Source organism: Magallana gigas, chromosome 2 (genome assembly GCF_963853765.1).
Source record: "Magallana gigas chromosome 2, xbMagGiga1.1, whole genome shotgun sequence".
Classification (NCBI taxonomy): Eukaryota; Metazoa; Mollusca; class Bivalvia; order Ostreida; family Ostreidae; genus Magallana; species Magallana gigas.
The window spans coordinates 48,261,290-48,282,044 of record NC_088854.1 but is presented as its reverse complement, the minus strand read 5'-3'; the positions used below and the strand labels follow the sequence as shown (position 1 = coordinate 48,282,044).

The 20,755-nt window shown below is 34.3% G+C and overlaps 2 protein-coding genes across 5 annotated transcripts in view; one reads left to right on the top strand and one right to left on the bottom strand.

Moving 5' to 3' along the window:
- Positions 1-1,048: 1,048 nt before the first annotated feature.
- Positions 1,049-5,481, top strand: LOC105328279 (uncharacterized). The gene is made up of 4 exons (XM_066076950.1): positions 1,049-1,552; positions 2,943-3,050; positions 3,372-3,447; positions 4,795-5,481. Exons 3-4 carry the CDS (start codon positions 3,410-3,412, stop codon positions 5,414-5,416), a joined length of 660 nt encoding a protein of 219 aa, XP_065933022.1. The 5' UTR covers positions 1,049-1,552; positions 2,943-3,050; positions 3,372-3,409; the 3' UTR covers positions 5,417-5,481.
- A 2,381-nt stretch (positions 5,482-7,862) lies between these two features.
- LOC105328278 (CREB-binding protein) overlaps positions 7,863-20,755 on the bottom strand; it is a 15,956-nt gene continuing 3,063 nt past the window's right edge. For 2 of the 4 annotated variants that reach the window (XM_066076949.1, XM_011429067.4), the window contains exons 6-27: positions 19,680-19,886; positions 19,410-19,590; positions 19,179-19,296; positions 18,961-19,090; positions 18,696-18,868; positions 18,477-18,590; positions 18,208-18,369; positions 17,792-18,088; positions 17,382-17,616; positions 17,154-17,272; positions 16,783-16,953; positions 16,510-16,667; positions 15,424-15,534; positions 15,152-15,286; positions 14,972-15,039; positions 14,685-14,847; positions 13,236-13,382; positions 12,806-13,085; positions 12,332-12,538; positions 10,975-11,127; positions 10,584-10,868; positions 7,863-10,335 (exon numbers count right to left, since the gene is read on the bottom strand). In XM_066076949.1, coding sequence (XP_065933021.1) covers positions 8,521-10,335; positions 10,584-10,868; positions 10,975-11,127; positions 12,332-12,538; positions 12,806-13,085; positions 13,236-13,382; positions 14,685-14,847; positions 14,972-15,039; positions 15,152-15,286; positions 15,424-15,534; positions 16,510-16,667; positions 16,783-16,953; positions 17,154-17,272; positions 17,382-17,616; positions 17,792-18,088; positions 18,208-18,369; positions 18,477-18,590; positions 18,696-18,868; positions 18,961-19,090; positions 19,179-19,296; positions 19,410-19,590; positions 19,680-19,886 — 5,429 coding nt within the window. In that variant the 3' untranslated portion in view covers positions 7,863-8,520. The remainder of the gene's footprint in view (positions 10,336-10,583; positions 10,869-10,974; positions 11,128-12,331; positions 12,539-12,805; positions 13,086-13,235; positions 13,383-14,684; positions 14,848-14,971; positions 15,040-15,151; positions 15,287-15,423; positions 15,535-16,509; positions 16,668-16,782; positions 16,954-17,153; positions 17,273-17,381; positions 17,617-17,791; positions 18,089-18,207; positions 18,370-18,476; positions 18,591-18,695; positions 18,869-18,960; positions 19,091-19,178; positions 19,297-19,409; positions 19,591-19,679; positions 19,887-20,755) is intronic. The other 2 variants (XM_011429068.4, XM_011429070.4) reach the window with 2 other exon arrangements.

The window sequence follows — 20,755 nt, the reverse complement described above, 5'->3', positions numbered from 1 at the left end:
CTATTCGTCTTTATTTCCTATACACTGGCTGAAGGTCCCGTTTCCATGTATTTTTTCGATATTCATAATAAAAATAGAAACACACAACAGAAATCACTTTACGAAATTTTTTTTCTCATTTTTTTCTAGTTTTTTCCGTGTAAAAAGAGGGAAAACGGCAAAAAGAAAAGCTTGGACTTTTCACCCTTATCTAAGATGTTAACTGTTAAGTTCTTTACTGATTAGTTTGTGCATGTATTTATAATTATAATATATATTATAATAAAAAAATTAAGGAAACTGAACTTGGAAAAGAGTGTTTTATATTTTTTGATATATACATAATTCACTTTAATCTGTATAAACTCATGTAAAGTCTTTTAAAAAACGTCTCTATGACATAAGATAATGACGTCGATCTAAACAAACTTTCACTTTCAACGTCATGCTGAGTTATGATCAAACGTTGTCAAACCATTTGCTGTTCGAAATTCTACTGTTCATTAACAAATTACGATATAATGCACATAGTCACCTGACGTTATGTATTTTTTTCATTTTTTCTTAATATATATATATATATATATATATATATATATATATATATATATATATATATATATATATATATATATATATCTCCAAATCACAAAAGTATTTTCTCAGTGTCCGGTAAAAAAATGATAAAAGAAAAAAAAGTAGTTAGTGTTGCTTTTTTCTCTTTATATATATATATATATATATATATATATATATATATATATATATATATATATATATATATATATATATATATATATATATATATATATATATATATATACACACACATGTATATATATACACTCTAATTAAGTACCTTATTAGGTACTATTGAGGGTATATATTTTTATTTCGAGAAAAATATATAACGTCAGGTGTCTGTGGTAATGCAATCTATCTGTTCACAGAAATATCTACGGTAGACTTGTTAATAAAAAGTTGTGGACGATATTGATTTTAACCATTTTTATTTTTGTTCGCCACACGACTGATTAGAACAGGTGCCCGTGGACATCGATAATGGTGTGAAAGTTATTTCATATAGCAACTATGTTGTTTTAATTTGAAAATTTAGGTCGGGATTTGACACTGAACCTGTTGGCAGTACCAATTCTGAACTCGTCGACAGCTCCAAAGTGCAACAATGTAATATCTGAATTATTGATGAACGTTTTATCTAACGTAATTAGGAGTCCTCGCGAATTGTTTTAATTAACTAAATCACTGCACTGTTTGGAGCAACAAACAAACGGAAATGAACAGGTGTGACACTCCTTACTATAGGGGGTGTGATGCAGTAAGCAAATATATGTGTACAGAAAAGCTCAAGTACTTATCGAAATCTTGAGTAAATACTGCTGTCGATTAGGCCGTATTACCTTTTACTCCCAGTGCGCAGTTCCACAGAGCTGCGTGGAAGATATACCCGACCCTTACTTAGTTACTGTAAATAAAAGTGCTGGACGAAGGGGGCTTTAACCCAAAGTGTGACAAGTTACTCCAGAAAATGGATTAATACACACCGTCGCAAGTAAGTCAATTATGGTTTAAATGTGTAATTATTTTTGCTTGTTGAGTAAAAGTTTTGTTGTTTTTTTTTGAAAACGGGGTTTTAAAAAAGAACTTCAAAAGGTTAAGATTGAAACAGTTCCAATACAGTTGATGGAGTGACTTAATTAGTGTAAGTGTTGTATAGGGATCGTTTTCTACGAACTCGGGTCGTTTTTAAAATTGTAAGTAAATATTCAAGTTTGAGATTATTGCAAATATATAAATGGAATTTACAGTCAGGCGATTAGTGTTGAAATGTATCGGCAGGATTATATATAAAAGATCATTTTTTATCTATTGATTTTACTGCGGACCGAATTCACAGGAACATTTGAACTTACAATGCGCAAACAATGGTCGATACTCATTATTTCTACGTGAAAATATTTTTACTTTGACTGAAACATTTATGTGCGTTATAATGTTGACCCACTTTCAAATCGTGAAATTCATGAATAGGAAGTTAATCTGGATTAGTTATAAAGCCTGCAATAATCCCATAATACAATGTTACCTGCATACACATTTTACCTTCTGAACAATTCCAATCAATTGTTCGATTTTTTTAAAACTTGGAAAGAAATCAATGATATTTTAGATTCAAAACCATCTAATACTCTTTCCTATACAGCTAATACCAGTGTTCTAGAGGAATAATTTCACTCCTCACATAATGTACTCATTCAAACTTTTAACAACCGAACAGAGCAACAAAACTAATTTTAATAGTATCAAATCCGTCTTTACATTTATTGAAAAAGAAAAATCGAATTGAGAAGTTTCAAATCTTTTCTTGCATTTATCGAAAATTGATTTGCGAATTGATTTGCAATAAAGAATCCAGCTGAGATATCCGTGTCGAACACCTAGTGATTTTTTTTTACACAAACAGGTACATTTTGTCGATAAGCCAGCTATTATTATAAAAGAACGCATAAATTATAAGTGAATGCCGGAGAAACTTTTTTAACCTCTTATTTACAAGACTTCCTTTAAAATCGTTATTTAATTCCATTTTCAAATAAGCTGAAGAAACCAAATACTTTAATGACACCGAGCTTTCTAGATGACATTAAACCCGGTATTTTAAATGTGTTTTACTACCCGACAGGTCCCAAAATAATTCAATCTTAAAGAGATTTGATAAACTACCATTGAATTAAATGAAAGGGAATCAGGTGTAGTGTTTAACAAGTTAGAACATATGTACCATTTTGTCCGTCTAAAAAAGGGTCACCGATTTTTAAAAACAAAATGTAAATTGGTTTAACGTGATGTTGTCAGATGATGATGTATTAGCATATATATATATAAATGCCATTTACTGTACCAGGGGCTAAGATGAATTTTTATGTAATTTCATTGTGAAGGACACCCTATATTGGCAAACTGACTTTGACCACAGCCAAAATCCGTTTGATGTAAATCCATGCAACATGGCATTGACTGGGCGAATGTGAGGAACTCTCTTTGATATTGTAAGTGTACCTCTCGACTTTATGCAATCAAAGCCTTCCTTGGTATATTCAAGGATTTCTTGTCCTTTTTTATATCTCGCTCCAGTCTTGAAAAATATCCCACTTTCAAGCTCTGCAAGGACGACAATGTTATTAAACTATTATATATAAAACTGCGCTGTTGACTTTTCGATGACACTTTCCGATAGGGCTAAAGAGTTTTGTTTGGCTGAAAAACATGTTATGTCTTTATTAAAGTTTTTTGAGTGGCCCATAGATAACACAGCGCTGGCAAATAATATATTTATTCAAGTTTTGAACCCAGATTTTATTTCATTTCAGAATTTGTCGCACACTTACATCAGAACAAGCCAATCGGAATGAAAATGGCGGTCGCTTTGACTTACAGAGATTATCAGTAAGTATGAAATAACCATTTACAAAAAAAATAAGAAGATGATTTATTCATGCGTTACTGAAAATATTGATTTTTCAAAATAATAATCGTGATATTGGCTTCCTTGATTCATCAAAAATGTAAATTGCAGTGGATGTTATACCGATATTTCATTTATTGTATCTTCTTAACGAATGGTTTTATTTATTAATTCGGATGATCTAAAAGTTCTTCGGTTACAAAATTCAATAAACGTTTACGAAGAAGCTAATTAAAAATGCTAGGACGAAAATACAAATTCGTGTTCTGTGTGCAATATGTTGGTCTGTGAGAATTGATAAGTTACCTTTTTGTTTTACTAGTAATACAGTAATTAGTATTTACTTATTACCAAGACATTCTTTGATAGATTCTGTTTTAACTGAATAAAATCAATAACCAAACTGCACAAATGATAATTGTCGGAAAAAAAACCCACACAACATGCATGTTGTTGGGTTTTTGTAGCAATGGTTGTAACCGACCGTAATGTCCTTGGAACAAGCAGGGGATGATTCTTTAGTTTTAATTAATTGATTAACATCTTAATTTCTCTAGTATAAGTATCCATTATCGTTGGAAGCAACAGTGTCCACGTTTTTGTTGAAATGTGTAAAATAACAGATTTTTGATAAGTATGTGATGTAAAAAGAAGAGCCAGGATATATATGCTCTGCCACATCGCCAAACATGGTCAATTGGTGCAGTTGGCTTATCATTTTATTTAAAAGGTTTACATCTGGTAAGACAGTTCCCATCTCATATGAACAAAAATTGGCATTTTTATGAAACACATATGTTTAACTTCAAATACTTGGTGGACGTAGCTATTGTATTATATTATGTAAAGTAAGACTTTTCCATTTTATGTCCTTGTACAACACCATCGACACTTTTTGATATTACACGTTTTAGTTTTTTTTTGTTTTTATTAAAACATATACTCTTACCATTTTACAACAATTAGTTTGCATTTATTATATTAAATGAACATTGTAATTGATAGAACATTACTGTATTTATACTAACTTTTATTCGGCGACTTTATTTCCCCGTTTACTGGAGATACTGGTTCGCAGCGCTTAAGTTTGCGACCAAGTATACTATAGATGTATATAATCTGGGAAATAGTTTATCATAAAAATTTGATGACTATTTCGCAGCGAGAAATATTCGCGACGACGATGTTCTCGCGAACCTCGCGAAATTTTCTCACACGCAAATAAAAATAAGATTACATTATTTCAGTTTAATGCTAATTCAAACGATTTCTTAGTTATTACATCCATGCCTGCTTAGTTTGTAAAAACACTTTAATTTCTCTTTCAGCAATCAAGCCTTCAGCAAGTTCGAGCTGAAAATGATGGAACTGGAAGTTCTAAAGAATGAGGCCAACAAACATGTCGGTCGCCTGAACTCACTAAAAATGCGCTACATGGACTGGTTTTTGCGGAGCCAGCAGTCGTTTTTAGACTCAATGAAGTTGATTCACATTTTGGGAGGTGATTTGTTACCACGTGAAATAAACACAATCCGGAACTACAAGAGGGTCATGAGATTTTCCGGTCAGTTACCAAGCAACGGGACGCCGCGAGACGGCAGTCAAGGAAAAATGTTTGGATTTCTGATGTTCTGGGAAGAGCTGCTTATGTTGAAACGTGATAATGACGCTCTGTACAAGAAAATATGCGATTTCTGCAGTAGTATTCGTCGGTTGAGAGAACCAATGTTGAAAGACGAAATCGACCGCTTGCATCAAAGACTGAACCTTTTACTCTCTGAGGACTTTGATTTCACCTCTCTATCCAACGATCGTCATAACCTGTTTACGTACCGCGTGGCGTTACATGATCACAGGTACCATGGACTCGTTTCCTACATCCCCTATCTGCTGAGCATTGCCAACAAACTGTGTTATTGGACTTCTAAACTCCACATAGAGTTCGTATAACTCAACAACTCTATGTTACTGCGCCTTTCTGATCAAACAGTAGCCCCCCCCCCCCTCCTTTTCCCCCCTAAAAAATAAAAACCCATCGTGTCTGTAGACACAATGACTTGTCTTTCAATTATTGTTATTGCCAACCTTTATTTTTACGGGCCGCCGGAAGGCGGTCCGTTATTTGATACACATTTAAATATTGTTACTGCGTTTCTGCGGGATAGTTCTTTTTTAATAGAATTAATACTATGCTTATTTTTATGAATTAAACGTAAATTTGCATGTAGAAATATGTTTTATGCCTTTTAGAAAATATCACATATTTTTTGTTTTACTCGTAAATGAAAAGTAGGCCATACTTAGTAGATTGTCGTATTTGACGCGTTTTTATCGAGACTATAATCTATTCGGAAAATTTCGGAGTTCTTCATTCTTTTCAAAACAATGCATCAGGATCGGTATGCGGGACATACTAAAGACTTGAAATACGAAAGACCTGAATGTCATTAAATTTTATATAAATGATACATTTGAATTTCAATGTGCCGTGTCAAATAAAATGACTATATAATGCATTAAGTTTTCATTCAATACAATGCAACAAAAAAAAAATGGTTTGAAATACATAATCTCCAAGAGAAAAATGATAAGTTGAACTTTTTATTAGAGTAATGTAAAAATCAATGTGTTCTCCATTACTTCATACTATGGCAATGATCATACAATTTCCGTTAGAAATGCTTACAGTAACGAAATCGATTCTTTATGATAATAGTAAAATGTTAAACTTCAAAACAAGTTGCTGAAAGTATATTAAAATTTACCATACAAATTAGTACAACCAACTCTTATTTTCTTCTTTGTGGTGTGTTTTTATGTAAACAACCAATGATTTATACAACAATTATATTTTTTGCGGCCCATTTGACGCTTGCGTCAATATGATTTCTTGTTACATTTGAGACTCAATTCTGAATGCACCTCTATATATATGCTGGAACAGACTTGCTCAAGTCTCTTCGTGCGTCAGTTAATTTCAATTTTGCTCTCATTATTCTATTTGGATGATGTCAAACATACATTGCCAATATTTTTGTAGGTATTTATATTTTTCAAACAAGCATAAAAAATTGATAAAAAGTATAATATAACAGCAACGGCATGTAGACTTAAGCAAGTCGAACACAGAAAAAAACATACCTTTTTCAACGTGATATTTGTTTTGTATGCTTACATGTCGATGTTATAAATTAATCAAATAAAATGGAAAAATTGAAATATCTTCCAGCAATGCAGTAATTTTTTTATATTCAAAACAGGAAGAGATATCCACTTAGAAAAAAAATCCGGGGCAAACGACATCATATTAATGCCTCGTCGATATTGAGGGATTGTAACATAAATAGTTCGTCTTCCAGTTATTCGATAAGGAAAATGTGCATGTTGGGTTTTGATGATTGGGATTCCAAGAATCTGGTTACATGTATTACGTATCATAGTAAACCCATGATCGTATATATAACTTATAATAGGAAAAAGGAGAAAGGCTTTTTGAAGAAAAAGATACACAAGCGTTAAACTTCCTTGTCCGTGTTCTTCTAAGCCCATTGTTCAATTTCATATTTTATGGACCACTGCCAAGTCTCACCTCTACAATGTTCGATAACTCTTACGAAAAATAAATACAAGTAGCGTCATATATGTTGGAAAATACGCAATTAAAATGTTCTAAAGGTTTGTATGCCTATTTTTCACAATATAACTCAACATCGATATTAATTTACAGACAATGTATAAAACATAAAGCTACCATGAATAATGAAAGGGGTTAGAATCATCTACATGTATACACAATTTCAAGATTTCTCACAAATATCCACTTTTCATATTTTTCCATTCTTACAAATCAGCTATGCATACGTGCCAAGGCTTTGTATAACGTCTGGTACAATAGTTGGCTTTCTTTTCATTTATATTTTACGTACGAAGAACATACATAACGAAAGTATGAAACTTATTGGGCTTCCCCTGTAGAGGCCCATGTGTACAGGCATCAAGGAATCTCAGACTAGTTTTGACATCCAGTATCTGGAAGGCTCAAAGAGCATTATCTTGTTCACTCAGAGTAGCAGTTTAAATCTCTATTTCTTCAGCCTTGACACTCTAAGGTGGGTACAAAATATTAATACCAATTCAAAGATTTGCTTATGTTTTGAAAATTATTGGCAACTATCTAAATTCTTTCAAATACCCTGTAGGTAGTCTCTTTATTCATCCCGTGCAGATTCATGTACCACCTTGTCAATATTGTGAGAAACTGACCTTGAAGATTTTCCTTGACCTTTACACCTTGACTATGGATTGTCTACATTAAGACTGGACATTTTTGAAGCATCATAATTGATGAAATAACAAGGTTACTCTTCCTTTCTGAGAATAAAATAAACGATCATAATTATGATTTTTGTATTTATACAATGGTTCCTTCATTTCAACATGACAGAGTAATCAATATTAAAAATCTGAAGACAATACAAATGTACAAACCAAGAAAATGTTCATAAAGCTGTGAATGTGTTGCACAAAAATTGTACTTCTACACCAACTCATAATTTAAGGAACATACAAAATATAATAATTCTTTCATTCATGTGAAAACCTGCACATCAGAGAAAACAAAAAAGCAATGAAAGGTTTTCACCAGCTGTACAGTAACATTAATTTACATTATATTCGTAACATGATTTTAATAACACAGCAAGTTTATTTCATGAATGATGATTTTGATCTAGAATTTCTTAAATAAAACATTATGGCAGGCTACGACTAAAATCTATGTCACATGAGTTATGCAAGTTCCTCATGAATAGTGGATGAAAGTTTTCTCTGTATTCATAATAAAATTCGTATATATAAACTGAAACAACAATCAAACATCACATTCATGCTTGACTCAACAAATTGTACCATTAAAATATATTAAAACCTCTTGTTATATTTTTGTGTTTGTTCTGGAAACAAGTACTATGCACCAGGGGATTTTCATCCTCCTTTGTACACTACTATTTGCATCTGCAGTTTTGAGAGGCGTATAACAGATTATTGACCTAGTCCTACAAGGTCTCTACATATTTTGAGAGCTGGTCCTGTGGTGTTAGAGGAGCCACCTCATTGTCCTGTGACAAGCCCAGTCCAGAATCTGCTCCCTGATTCTGGAGGGACATGCCACCACTAAACAACATTGTCTCTGAGTTCATTTGGTTAGCGTCATGCACTCCCGGATGAGATTGATTGGATATGACATGATGAGGTGACATTTGAGGTTGACGTGGGGATGGATTAAGCTGCTGATGAGGAGATGCGATTGGTTGAGGGGACCGGACAGTTTGTGGTAATGATGTGGGTGACCTCACTTGCTGCATGAACTGCTGGGGGGATGGGTTCTGATTGGCTGACATTTGGGGACTCACAGGTTTTCCGCCAGAAAACTGTTGTCTAATTTGGACTTGCTGCTGATGAACTTGATGAATCATTTGTTGGTTATGCTGCGGATTAAACTGTTGTTGCATGTGTTGTGTTCCATCCCCCTGGAATGATCCTTGTGACTGTTGGGGATAGGACATCCGTTGTCGTTGTTGAAATGAAGGTTGTGGAGCTTGAAACTGTCCCATTTGATTTGTTTGTGGTTGTTGCACATTATGCTGTTGGGGAACAGAGTTTTGCTGCATCCTTAGTCTCTGTTGCTGTTGCTGATATTGCCACATTTGCTGCTGTTGAGTGGTGGGCTGCCCTGTTGTTTGGGGAGCACTCATGCCCATCTGACCCATGTTCTGTATCTGATTGGGATTGTTGGGAGGTACCTGACCCTGTCCTTGCATCTGCTGTTGTTTTGCTCTTTGTTGAATAAAAGCTGCCATAAGCTGTGGATTCGATTTCAAAATCTGAAGCACTTGAGCCTGCTGTTGGTTTGATGAAGGAGATTTCAAAGTTTTTAACAACTCATGCAGTGCATGCTGACTTGTTTGTCTGATTTGGTTTGGTTGCATTTGAATGCCTGGTTGATTCATCACTGGTTGCTGCTGTCTGTTAGGCATTGGCATCCTGGGCAGCTGTTGTTGTGGTTGGATTTGCTGGCGAATTTGAGACTGGTTATTCTGTTGATAGTTTTGCCAGTTGGGCATTCCAACGGATTGCGGTGGCTGCTGAGGCATGCCAGGGAGTGCAGGATTGGGTTTCATAGGTGGGGGAGCCATGTTCGTACTCGGTGGCACAGAAGGTATCGGCTTGTTCATTGTATTGAGTGTTTGCTGTAGAGCTATTCTCTTGGCCTCCTGAGCAGCCTGCATGGCAGCTTGGGGAGGAGCGGGTGGTGGTTTCCCACCTATTCCAGGCTGCTGGGGTTGTTGTTGTTGCGGAATAGTCACAGTCACGGGTGAGGGTGATGGCTGAGATGTCACTTGTGCTGCACTCGGAGTTGCAGTAGTCCTTTGCATCACAGCCATACGCCTCCGCAACATCTGCGCTTGTTGAAGCCGATGCTGAAGTTGTTGCTGCCTCAGTTTCTGTTTAATCTGTACACAGAATGGTACTTGACACTTGTTCTCTGTACAATGTTTTGCGTGATACAGGCACAGAGCAATAAGCTGTTTACATATCGGACACACACCGTTGGTCTTTTTCCTACAACACTTTGTATGAGAAACGACACGCTTCATCTTCTGACAACTTGGAAGTCTACAATTGGCGTCTCTGCACTGACATGCATGCACAAGAGAATGAATGCACCTCTGAATAGATTGTCTACGAGATTCCTGAGGATTATCTTGTTTATCACTTGTAGATGTTCCATCATCCAAATCAAGACCAAGTTTCTCCATTTTATGAGCATGTTTCTCTGTTTCATAGCAGGCATTACACAAATCAAAGTCCTAAAATAAAGATAAGACAAATTATAAGTAATATGGCAAAAGCAGATTTGAACAATGGATAAGAAAGATGTAACAGACTTTATCCAAACATTTAGGCAAAGAATTTAGCTCAAACTTGCTTAATACTACATCTATTGAAATCTTTAAATTTTCTAAAAGCAAGTTTAATACACACATATATCATCCATTAATGTATTCAATCTACAGTTTATTGCATATTCTTAGCTACACACAACAAAAATACTTACTTCACAAACAGTACAATGCCACCGGGTTTCCACATGGGCTTTACAATGATTACATGTGTACACGAAATTGTCTCTTCCCTGATTGTGAATTTCATACAACATTGCCAAGGTTGAGTATTTAGCCCTCCGCAGTGAAGAGAATTCCTGATGCTTGTCACGAGCCATGGTGAGGAAGGCATCACGGCCGTCCATCAAGTCACAGGTAATCATGGGGTCAGGGTCAATGATTGGAGGGAGTGATTGTGAGGCATAAGCCTGACTGTGAAGTCGGATCACAAAGAACACCTGAAAAAGTATGGCAAAAACATTAGTTTAATATCTGCAAAAAGATATGTAAATTTTTTTGTCTTAAATTTTCATTTACCAGACCACTTATTCAATTAAATCTTACCTCCTTATGCTTCTCCATTGTGGCATATACTTTTTGGGTGAGATCATTGCCACCATGAGGCATGTTGGTTTTCTTTGGATTCTTCCTCTGGCTGCTCTTGCTTTTGCTGGCCTTTTTATTTCTATTACTCTTTCCTTTTTTCTTTCCAACTCCCTACAAAGGAAATGTTGCCATCAACATGCTTTTCAAGTATACATATTGAAGAAAGGACCTTTTTGGGAGCATAACAAAGTACATTAGTTTCCTTAATTCTAGAGTGAGAAGACTTACAGAGAGTCTTGCATCGTATTATGAAAATACATTAGCTCAGTACATTTTAAAAAAAATTATCTACTAATGTTAAAATCAAAGGCCGGAACGGCCACAAAGGCGTCGAGCTGACATTTTCTTTTAAATATAGAATGATATCAATAATTTGAATTTCTGTATTAATATATATAGTCGTTTATCAAATAATATTAGAATAAAAAAGGAAATAAATTACGTTTTGTGCTGTTTCAGTATATTTCGTTATAAAATAGGTAGTGATGAGTTTATAATACAATAACTCATCATGGTTACAAAAATCGAAGAAATTTCAAAGTTCAAAATTATTATTTTCTTTCTGCTTTAAAAAGTCTTTGTACATTTCACAGGCTCATAATTTGAATACATTAACAGTGTGTCCCTAATTATAATAATAAAACATACTTTTATTTATTTCAATTCCCGTTTGAAACAAGATTACCTATGCTATGGTTGTTTACAAACAAATCCACAACACGTGCTATCTAAAATGCTCGACCAAACCAACTGCATTATCGTGTTTATTAATTGCAACAAAATCTCTTGATAAGTTTATCGCTTACAATTATTTTGGAGACCATGCCCGATAACAAATACATTAACATATCAAATTTTATTTCTATCGGGCACAGTCTCCAATCAAAATGTAAGCGGTAAACTTAAATAATATTTTAGTGAATGTTTACATTGCACCTTATTGTATTCATCCGCCATTTCTTGATTAAGCAAATTTATACTAATGCAATGAGTTGTCAATAACCAGGGAGGCAAAGTTGGTTTTTTTGTACACAATTTAGTTGAATAAAAGGAATACAAATCTTGTAATACATTTAATACTTCAAGGAACTTATTTTTTATGCGCATTAAAAAGGCGGTGCAGTGCATGAATTTTTGGACGATTGCCAATCCAGACGATCGCTAGAAGGCTGCCGAGCATTAGCTCGACGCCTTAAAAAATTGCATGAATATAAATCTGTGATGGAAGCTTTTCTAGATATTAATTTCTTTGACTTTTATAAGAAACTCCATTCTAGAAAAAGCCCGTGTGAGCCATTTCGAGGGTGAGCGTTACCTGGTTGCTGCCCTCGCCATCGTCGATACACTCGGGCTCCTGCTCGGCGGCCGCTGCCTCCGCCTCCTCACGCTTCCTCTTCTCCTCCTCCTCCTGGTCCAGCTCCTTGATGCTCTCCTCCAACACGTTGGGCCAGAAGTCACCCTCAAAGTATGGGATCATGGTAGCACTGGTCACATTGCTTTCTATGGCATCTTTAAGGATATCCTGAAAACAAATGAAGATGTTCATGTATTAGAAGCTGCTTATTCTTGTGAAAATTATCCCTTTGAAAAATATCACTGATTGCAAGTAGGTTTCCTTATTTTTATGTTGATAGTTTTACTTTTGATATTATATAACAATTGTTAAAACGTCCAAAAAATATCTATTTTTACAAAAAAATTCCACTCAATACTTCCAATACATTTTGAGAAATGTACATGTTGATAGCAGTCATTATGGGGGGAAATTAATTTAAAAAAAAAATGTTACCTTGTAATCTATGACACATCGTTCGATGATTGCTTTATCTAGCATTTTCTTGTACCATTCCTGTAATCTCTTTGGTTTTGGGATCTTTTGCTCTGGTGGATGGCAATGAAATATGTAGTCATCCCCTTCACTAGGTGGACAAGCCCAGATGTGAGCCCATGAATATCCTTGCTGTTTCACATATTCCAAATATCCAATCAGAATTTCATGATACACAGCAGTTCTTAATTGGCGTGGTTGAAAGAAATGGACACTGTCCAGATATGATATGTAAACTCGCCTAAAAAATCACAGAAAATGAAATATTATTTTTTAAAAATCAAAGCCGTAGAAAGTGCACCAAAAAACAAGTGCATCGATAGTCTAGACGTTTCATACAAGTAATTTTTTTCAAAGTGCTGTTTGAAAGTTTCTCTTTTAAATGGTTTACCTATTGTTGGGTTGGGGACAGTCAGAACCATATTCTTGTACATGCATTCCAAAGAAACACACATCAGTTCCATCAATCTCTTCAAACGCAAACATTGCCTTTGCCCTGTACTGGAAAGTCTCTTGCATTTCACCATTGTCACAAAACCTGGAACATTAAGCATAAGTTTGAAACAAACAGTAACCGAAAATCTTTTCTGTTAATCATATATAGGTTATATCTAAAAAACATGAAAAATGCCTCCTCTTAATTTAGTATTTAATTGCTAATTTCAGTACTTTGATACCTTGTAAACGTTAAGAGAGATGACTCTTACTGAAAATACTAAATACTAATACGACTAAATGTTTATGGGGAAATTCTTTTCTGAATTTGGTTCTTTAGGTATGTAGATTTTGTAGAATTCAATCATAATCTATGACTAACGGAAAATATCTCTGAACCAAAATTTTAAAAAATTTAAAAAAAAAAGGAGTTTATGAACCTTCAATGAGGAACTATTTACATCAAAAAATTAGCAAGATCGTCTAAAAAAAATGTATTTTTTAATTGAAAAGATCAAAAGCACTTCTAATCTTATCTTAATCTTCACTTAAATGATTCTTCCATTTGATATCAGATATATAGTCTAAAACCTAGGGGAGTGAAATGAAGAAAGGAACAAAGGACTGCGAATGATAGCATTGTCTAGTCGCCTAACTAAAAGTCATTTTTTGATAATCGTCTAATTAAATTAATTTTTTTTATAATAATGTAAATATTTATGTATATTTTCATTAAATATAAATGATTTGGTCAAACATAGAGAGATAACTTTGTAATTTGGGTTAAAATAGCTCATTTCATTATAGAAACTAACAGAAAACAGAATTTTTTTTTTTTAAAACATCTTCCCCTGTGAAACAAAAATTCCTTTTGAGGGGTTTGAAATATTGTTATTTTGCATATTTATACCAAAGGTTTATTGTTTCACCGGGGGGAATATTTGTCTACAGACCAAAATACATTTGAATTTTCAAAACAAGCATTTTGCTTTGTAATGTTTCAAAAAATAATTAACAAATAGGTATCAAAATGAAAATTTACTTTAATATCCAACGTAAACATGTGATTATTAAGTTTTCATGCATAAATCGGCCGCTAAATAATATTTTCCTCACTCATAGATGCCGTTTTCAATGAATCTTTTTTTTAGACCCCCTTCCCCCCGTAAGCACTTTTGTTTAAAATTAAAAGCACTTTTGTTTAAAAATTCATAATTTGACTACAAATCTTATTTGGATATTAATTATTTAGGATTATACTTTTTAGTAGATAACTTTGTTTAAAATATCTGAAATTCTGAAATATTTGGATGTAAAATGTAGGCGGGGAACGGCATTGGCGTTCGCAGTTCATAAATAGTACATGATTTTTTTAATCCAATATATCTGGTGACCTGACACTAACCTAGCTTTCATGCCTGGCTTGACTTCCACCACTTTGTCTCCACTTGATAGCACTTTTATTGTAACATCACCAGCACCAGCATCCTTGTTCTTTAAGAAGTTGTTAACCCTATTCTCCAAGTATGTACCCAACTTGGTCGGAGGAATACCTGAATAGGTCAGATCTGAAAAAACAAAAACAAAATGTGTAAGTCTTTCAATGAAATTACATGTATTTATTTCATCCTCAATTTTAAAGATTGGATGGTAGCATTATTTACAAACTTTCCCCTATTTATGGAAGCTTACTTTTGGCAGAATATCTGTTTTCTTTCCTTTTTGTCCCCTTAGCCCTATGGCAATTATCACACGTAAACCTGTAATAAAAAGAAATGATACTGCTAAAATTGTTCAAACATTGCAAGAAATTACCATAGCTATTGTTTTTCAAGATTTGTTATGACAAATACATTATCAATAGTAACTTACCCATTAGGCCAAATAGGTTCAAAGTGAAGGACACAAATTTGATGCATTTTCCGTCCACATTCATCGCATTCCACAAAAGGTTCATAATCCAGCTGATCATTTTTCAGTTTAGAAAACTGACCTTTTGAAATTTTTCTAAATGGAAAAACAATAAAAGTTAAGCAACATTTTAATTTTCAAAAAAAACTTGAGCAATAAAATATTGCAGAAGATGACAGGTTTAATATTCATTAAAGATGACGAGAGAGGGAGATAAATGGTGGGTAACTTACGTGACAGGTTGAGTGGGATCATCTGACAATTCCACCTCATCTCCCTGGATTTCTTGGAAGCACTTCTCACAATAAATGTATCTGTCAGAAAAGAGGCCATTTTGTCTTGTACTGTTTGGTAGGTCCCAGTGAAGATGAACAATGATGGTGATATGATCAATGTGCAGTGATGAATTGCATACGATACAACAGCGATGGCACATCAACAGAAGCAGATAGAGAAGGAAAAAAATATATATATCATTATATATTACAGCTTTCTACTAATGAAGAGAATGATAAAATGAATACATATGGATGAAAAAAAATATTCTGTGACATATATGCAAATACATTATACTTAAAAGCCATGAATATCAAAGGCAACAAGATGACACTAATCAAGCATATACAATGATTAAAATTGTTACATATATATTAAAAATAAATAGCATGAGTAAATTTTATACAGGGGTTTATTCACTGCAAGTGACTTTCAACAAATTCTTGATAAGAAATGTCACATAATATGAATACTAAAAAATGAAAATAACTTTTTATTCACTATTTTTATTTAATTAAGAAAAATGTTTCATTAATGTATCAAAATCATTCCAAAACATCAAATAAATTTGAATTTTTAGACTACCTTTTTAACTCAATTCAAATTCAAAACCCACAATATTAAAGTGATTCCATTACAATTTAATAAATATATGTTTGATCCCAAATGTCCCTCAATCTTTTTTATAATTAGAGTCAATATATATCCATCTGGCATAGACACTTGCAGTAGATAAATTATATTTGAAAGAATGTATCTTTTTTTTTTTTTTATTTATTTAATTGGTTCCAGATTATTTCAACATGAAATGGATGTTCAATGGGTTTTTTTTTTCAACTTTAACAACAGTTTAAACGGTAAAAAACAATATAATTAGCAATATGAATGGCAAGCAAAGCAAATGACAATCACATAACAGAGCAACACCAATACACCCACCAAAAAGAAACCCAAATTGCAAACAATTTTCTGAACTTGACTTTCAAAACATAAATTTACACAATAATATTTTTCAAAGATAAAAAAAAAACCTTTAAACTTACCGATTCTGGTAACTGTAGTATATGGCATCTCTGGGTATTGTACACAACTGTTTTCCATAACAGCAAAGAACCTGTGGGCTAAACACAAATTTATGTCCACAACAATACCCAAGAGACTGCATAACTCCATCAATTTCTCCTTCAAATACTTCAGCCAACTGAAACCAGAAAATAGTTCACATATACTACATGTTAAACTTGTTCGAAAATTATTTATCCATTCCTTTCACTAATAATTACATCTTACACTATATGAAAACTCGAGATTATTACCTTCGAACTGTATTTATAGACACGGGAGGTCTTCCTATTGTACAACCATGCATTATCAAACATCAGCCAGACATCGTCACAGTACTGCCAAGGATCCGTGTACTGCCCTGTGTCTAACTTTCTTCTGATAGTAGAAAGGTCCATTGGTTTCTTAACAATGTCAAAATAGTCCTGAAATAAAGATGTTCCATTTATAAACAGATCCTTCACAAAACACATCAGAATAGTAGATATTTATTATAAAACTACTTAAAAGCCAACATACAAGAGCTGGTAGACAAAGATCTAAAATGTATATTCTTTTCTTTTCTTAGTATATTCTTTTCTTTTTTTAAACTGCTTAACAGAAACTTGTCATGAAGAAAACTTACAGGTATGTTCAACATAACTGGGTCAACTGGCTGTCTAAATGGCATGGACTCAGGGTCCTGGCGGTAAAGTTTCTCAAGGGTTGGCATCAATGCTTGTCTCAACTCATCAGGTTTGAATACTGAAGAAAAAATTATATTTAAGTTTATCAAATGCCGGTAGACTTCCACGAGCTAATGCATAGCACGGGCCAATAAAGGCTAACATTTCAAATTTGACATGACTCTGACCTTTCTTTTGTCGGGGTTGTTTGGTTTGAGAAGTGCTGGGTGTAGCGGGAGTGGCTGGTGTAGCAGGGGCACTGGCTGCAGAGACAGAGGGGAGAGGACTGTCCCTGGCCTCTTGCTTGTCCCCAGCCTCCGATTTGCCCTTGGAATCCATAGTAACGTCCATACTGTTACTGCTGTTCTCACCAGATTCCTCTTTCTTTCTCGCATACATATTTTCTCCTGGTTCTTCTTTAATCTTTAAATTGGTTAAAAAAATTAAATAAGTGCACGTCAAAGTTTGACTTAACCCGTATTTTTTTTAACAGAAAGCAACCTCCACTGAATGAAGTTAATCACTAAAAGTCATGTATATATGTAAATAAATTCGGTATATTCAGATGATAAGTTGATGATAGGCGACTCGGTCTTACCTGTTTTCCACCCTCAGAGTTTGGTTCTTGTTTAATGTCTGGCTCTGTCTTGATTTCCACTTCCTGTTTCACTTCCTGTTTGATGTCGATGGACTTACTGGAGGGTGTAAACACTGTTGATGTGGATATAGAATTGGCTGAGGAAGTCATGGCTGAAGACATGGTGCTCGGAGTGTTTCCTGTTGTGCTTGGAGCCATCAAAACATCCTTCAAAGTCTGGGAATTTTTGCCATCTTCTTGTTTTATTTCAGTCTTTATTTGTGTATTGCCCACTGAGCTTGTGACAGTTGTTATTGACTTAAAATAGCAGAATAAAACATTAATATTTCATATGGAATTGCTGGTTCCAAGTAATCAATATCCATATTTGACAGCATTTTATGCATCAATAACTCATATTTAAGTATAACACTTACATCAAATGGTTGAGATGTATTTATCATGGCAGGGGACATCTGATTTGGAATTTGACTAGTAAGCTGAGGGGCTGGTGAATTGAGAAGACTGTTAACAGATGATCCAATTTGTGATGTCAGTTGTGTGATGCCTGGTGAACTCTGGGTCATGGTAGATGGTGACTGAAAAATCACGTGTTAATGATATACTGGTATCTAAAGCCTATACTACTAAACAAAAACTAAATGTACAATGTACGAGTATTTAAAGAAACACGAGAGATTATTACCTGTGACATTTGATTTGTGTAAGCTTGTTGAGGCTGAGATGAATGAATGATGGGAGGTTGTGGTAAACGATTCCTGATTTGTTGTAAATGATCTTGGGGCGTCATTCCAGCAATCTAAAAAAAGAAATTCGTATTATAACTCTTGTCATTCTTAATCTCATACTTAAAAGATGTCTGAGCTACGTAAAAGCTTTCCAAACCTGATGTCATTATACTTACACTTTGGTAATTCTGAGAATTGTCCACTCCAGGACGTATTCCTGGTGAATTGATAGGCTGTCGAGGGTTGGGAGACCTCAACATTTCCGGCATTGGAGTCTGTGGGGGCAGGCTATAGGGATCATTTGGAACTTTACCTCCTGCCTGAACCAGTATGTTATTTAGAGGTCCATCTACAACAATTAAGTAAAGATATAAATAGCAAAAGTTCACATAAGTAATTATAATGTTAAAGATTTCTAATTTGTAATGCATTAATACTTACTCGGCCTCTGTCTTGCTCCTGGAATATTTGTAGCTCCCCCAGTGCCCTGCTGTATACGGTACAACCGTTTCTCTTCCAGTTCTTTCTGGATTTTATAAATCTTTTCAGCAAGCAAATGGTAATACTCCTCCTAAAAAAGTTTTTTAATGTAAAAAGAAGTTTTTTCCAAAATAAAAAACATAAAGATGACACCTCCTAGATTCTTGAGAAAGACTTACCCGGCTATTTGCTGTATCATACATATCTCCTTCCACTTTCCTAGCATAGGCCACTAAGTTGTTCATTCTCTTATCTTTAAGTGCAGCAGGGTCAGGAGTAGGAAATATTGCTTGAACTCTGAAAACATACACAAAATAAGTATTATTTTTGCAGCGATTCAAATATGACAATTATGTACATTTAAAACTAATACATCCAAAACTGAACTTTCTCAAGAAATATGAACATACAATTTATGGACAAGGTGATTTCTTAGGTCCTGCGTCACACTTTGATGCCATTCCTTAGAACCACTGTTTGTGTTGGCTGCTATCTGCTGAGACTTCTGCGGATCCATGCCAGGTGGATTTGTGAACCCTGCCAATAAGTTATTCTGTGGATTACCTGTGCCACTAGCACTTATTCCAGATGCTGAAAAATCAGTTTCATTACCAGTAACAATGTTCCTTTAATTTTACTAATAAAAATCTCCTTTTATAATGTAAACATGTAAAGCATACCATCATTTAATCCACCTGTTGGTCTGACTGCTGCAGTAGCAGGCTGGTTGAAGGGTAGACCTAGGGCAGCATAGGCTCTCTTCATCTGGCTGTCAGTGAGGCCGTGGGAGGGCTGTGTGCTTGTTCCAGTGGCAGGTACCCCTCTGCTGGCTGCTGTTCCAACTCCAGGCAGCTGATTGATTTGGCTTGTCTGCTGCACTGTGGACACTTCAAAAAAGTTTATATTCTCTATCACTATTAAGTTAAAATAAATACTAATACAATGATTCCCCATTATTTAGCATTTGTCATAAAATCATATACCCTGGCAGGGTTCGACACTAACCTTAGTCCGTTAGTCACAGACTAATAAATTTCAAGTCGGACTATTAAAATTTATGCCTAATCAGTCCGCCCGGACTAATAAAAATATCGGCTAAACAGCTTGAAATTTGTATTACGATCGACGATGTCATTTTGAAGACACTTTCTTGGGAAACAACCCCGAATGTATTTTTAGCTATTGCAGCATGGCGGTAATCGAGTAATTCTTATTCATTTGAACGCTTTCTTATATAACTTATTTATTATAGTGAAGTAAAATGTCTCCGTGATCATGAGGTAGTTTGATAGTTGTGCAGAACAAGGAGAAACACAAAAAAGTTATCTGATTTTTTCTCTGCGGATACAGAGACTGCGAAAAGGCGAAAGCTAGATACAATGACATCTAACAGCTTTGAGAAAAAGGAGTGCGACTGTGAGTGCGAACAAACTCGCTGATCTCGTGAAAACTCGAAACGTGGACGAAAAATCAGGAGTGGTTATTTTTTGAAAAAAAGTTCTGGACTAATGTTTTGTACAATTTGTAAAGAATATGCAAAAGGATTTGTAGAGAAAGCATGTTCTTTTGTCGCTGGATGTGCTAATCTGAGGATAGAAACAATTAAATATCATGAAGAAAAATCATTGTTTCATAAAATGAATCATAGCTATTCTGTTTAATAAATGTTGAGCCTCATATATTGATTTCATAAATATAAGACTAGGTCATATTGTATTCATATATGTGGAAATGTTTTATTTTAAAATTGCATATT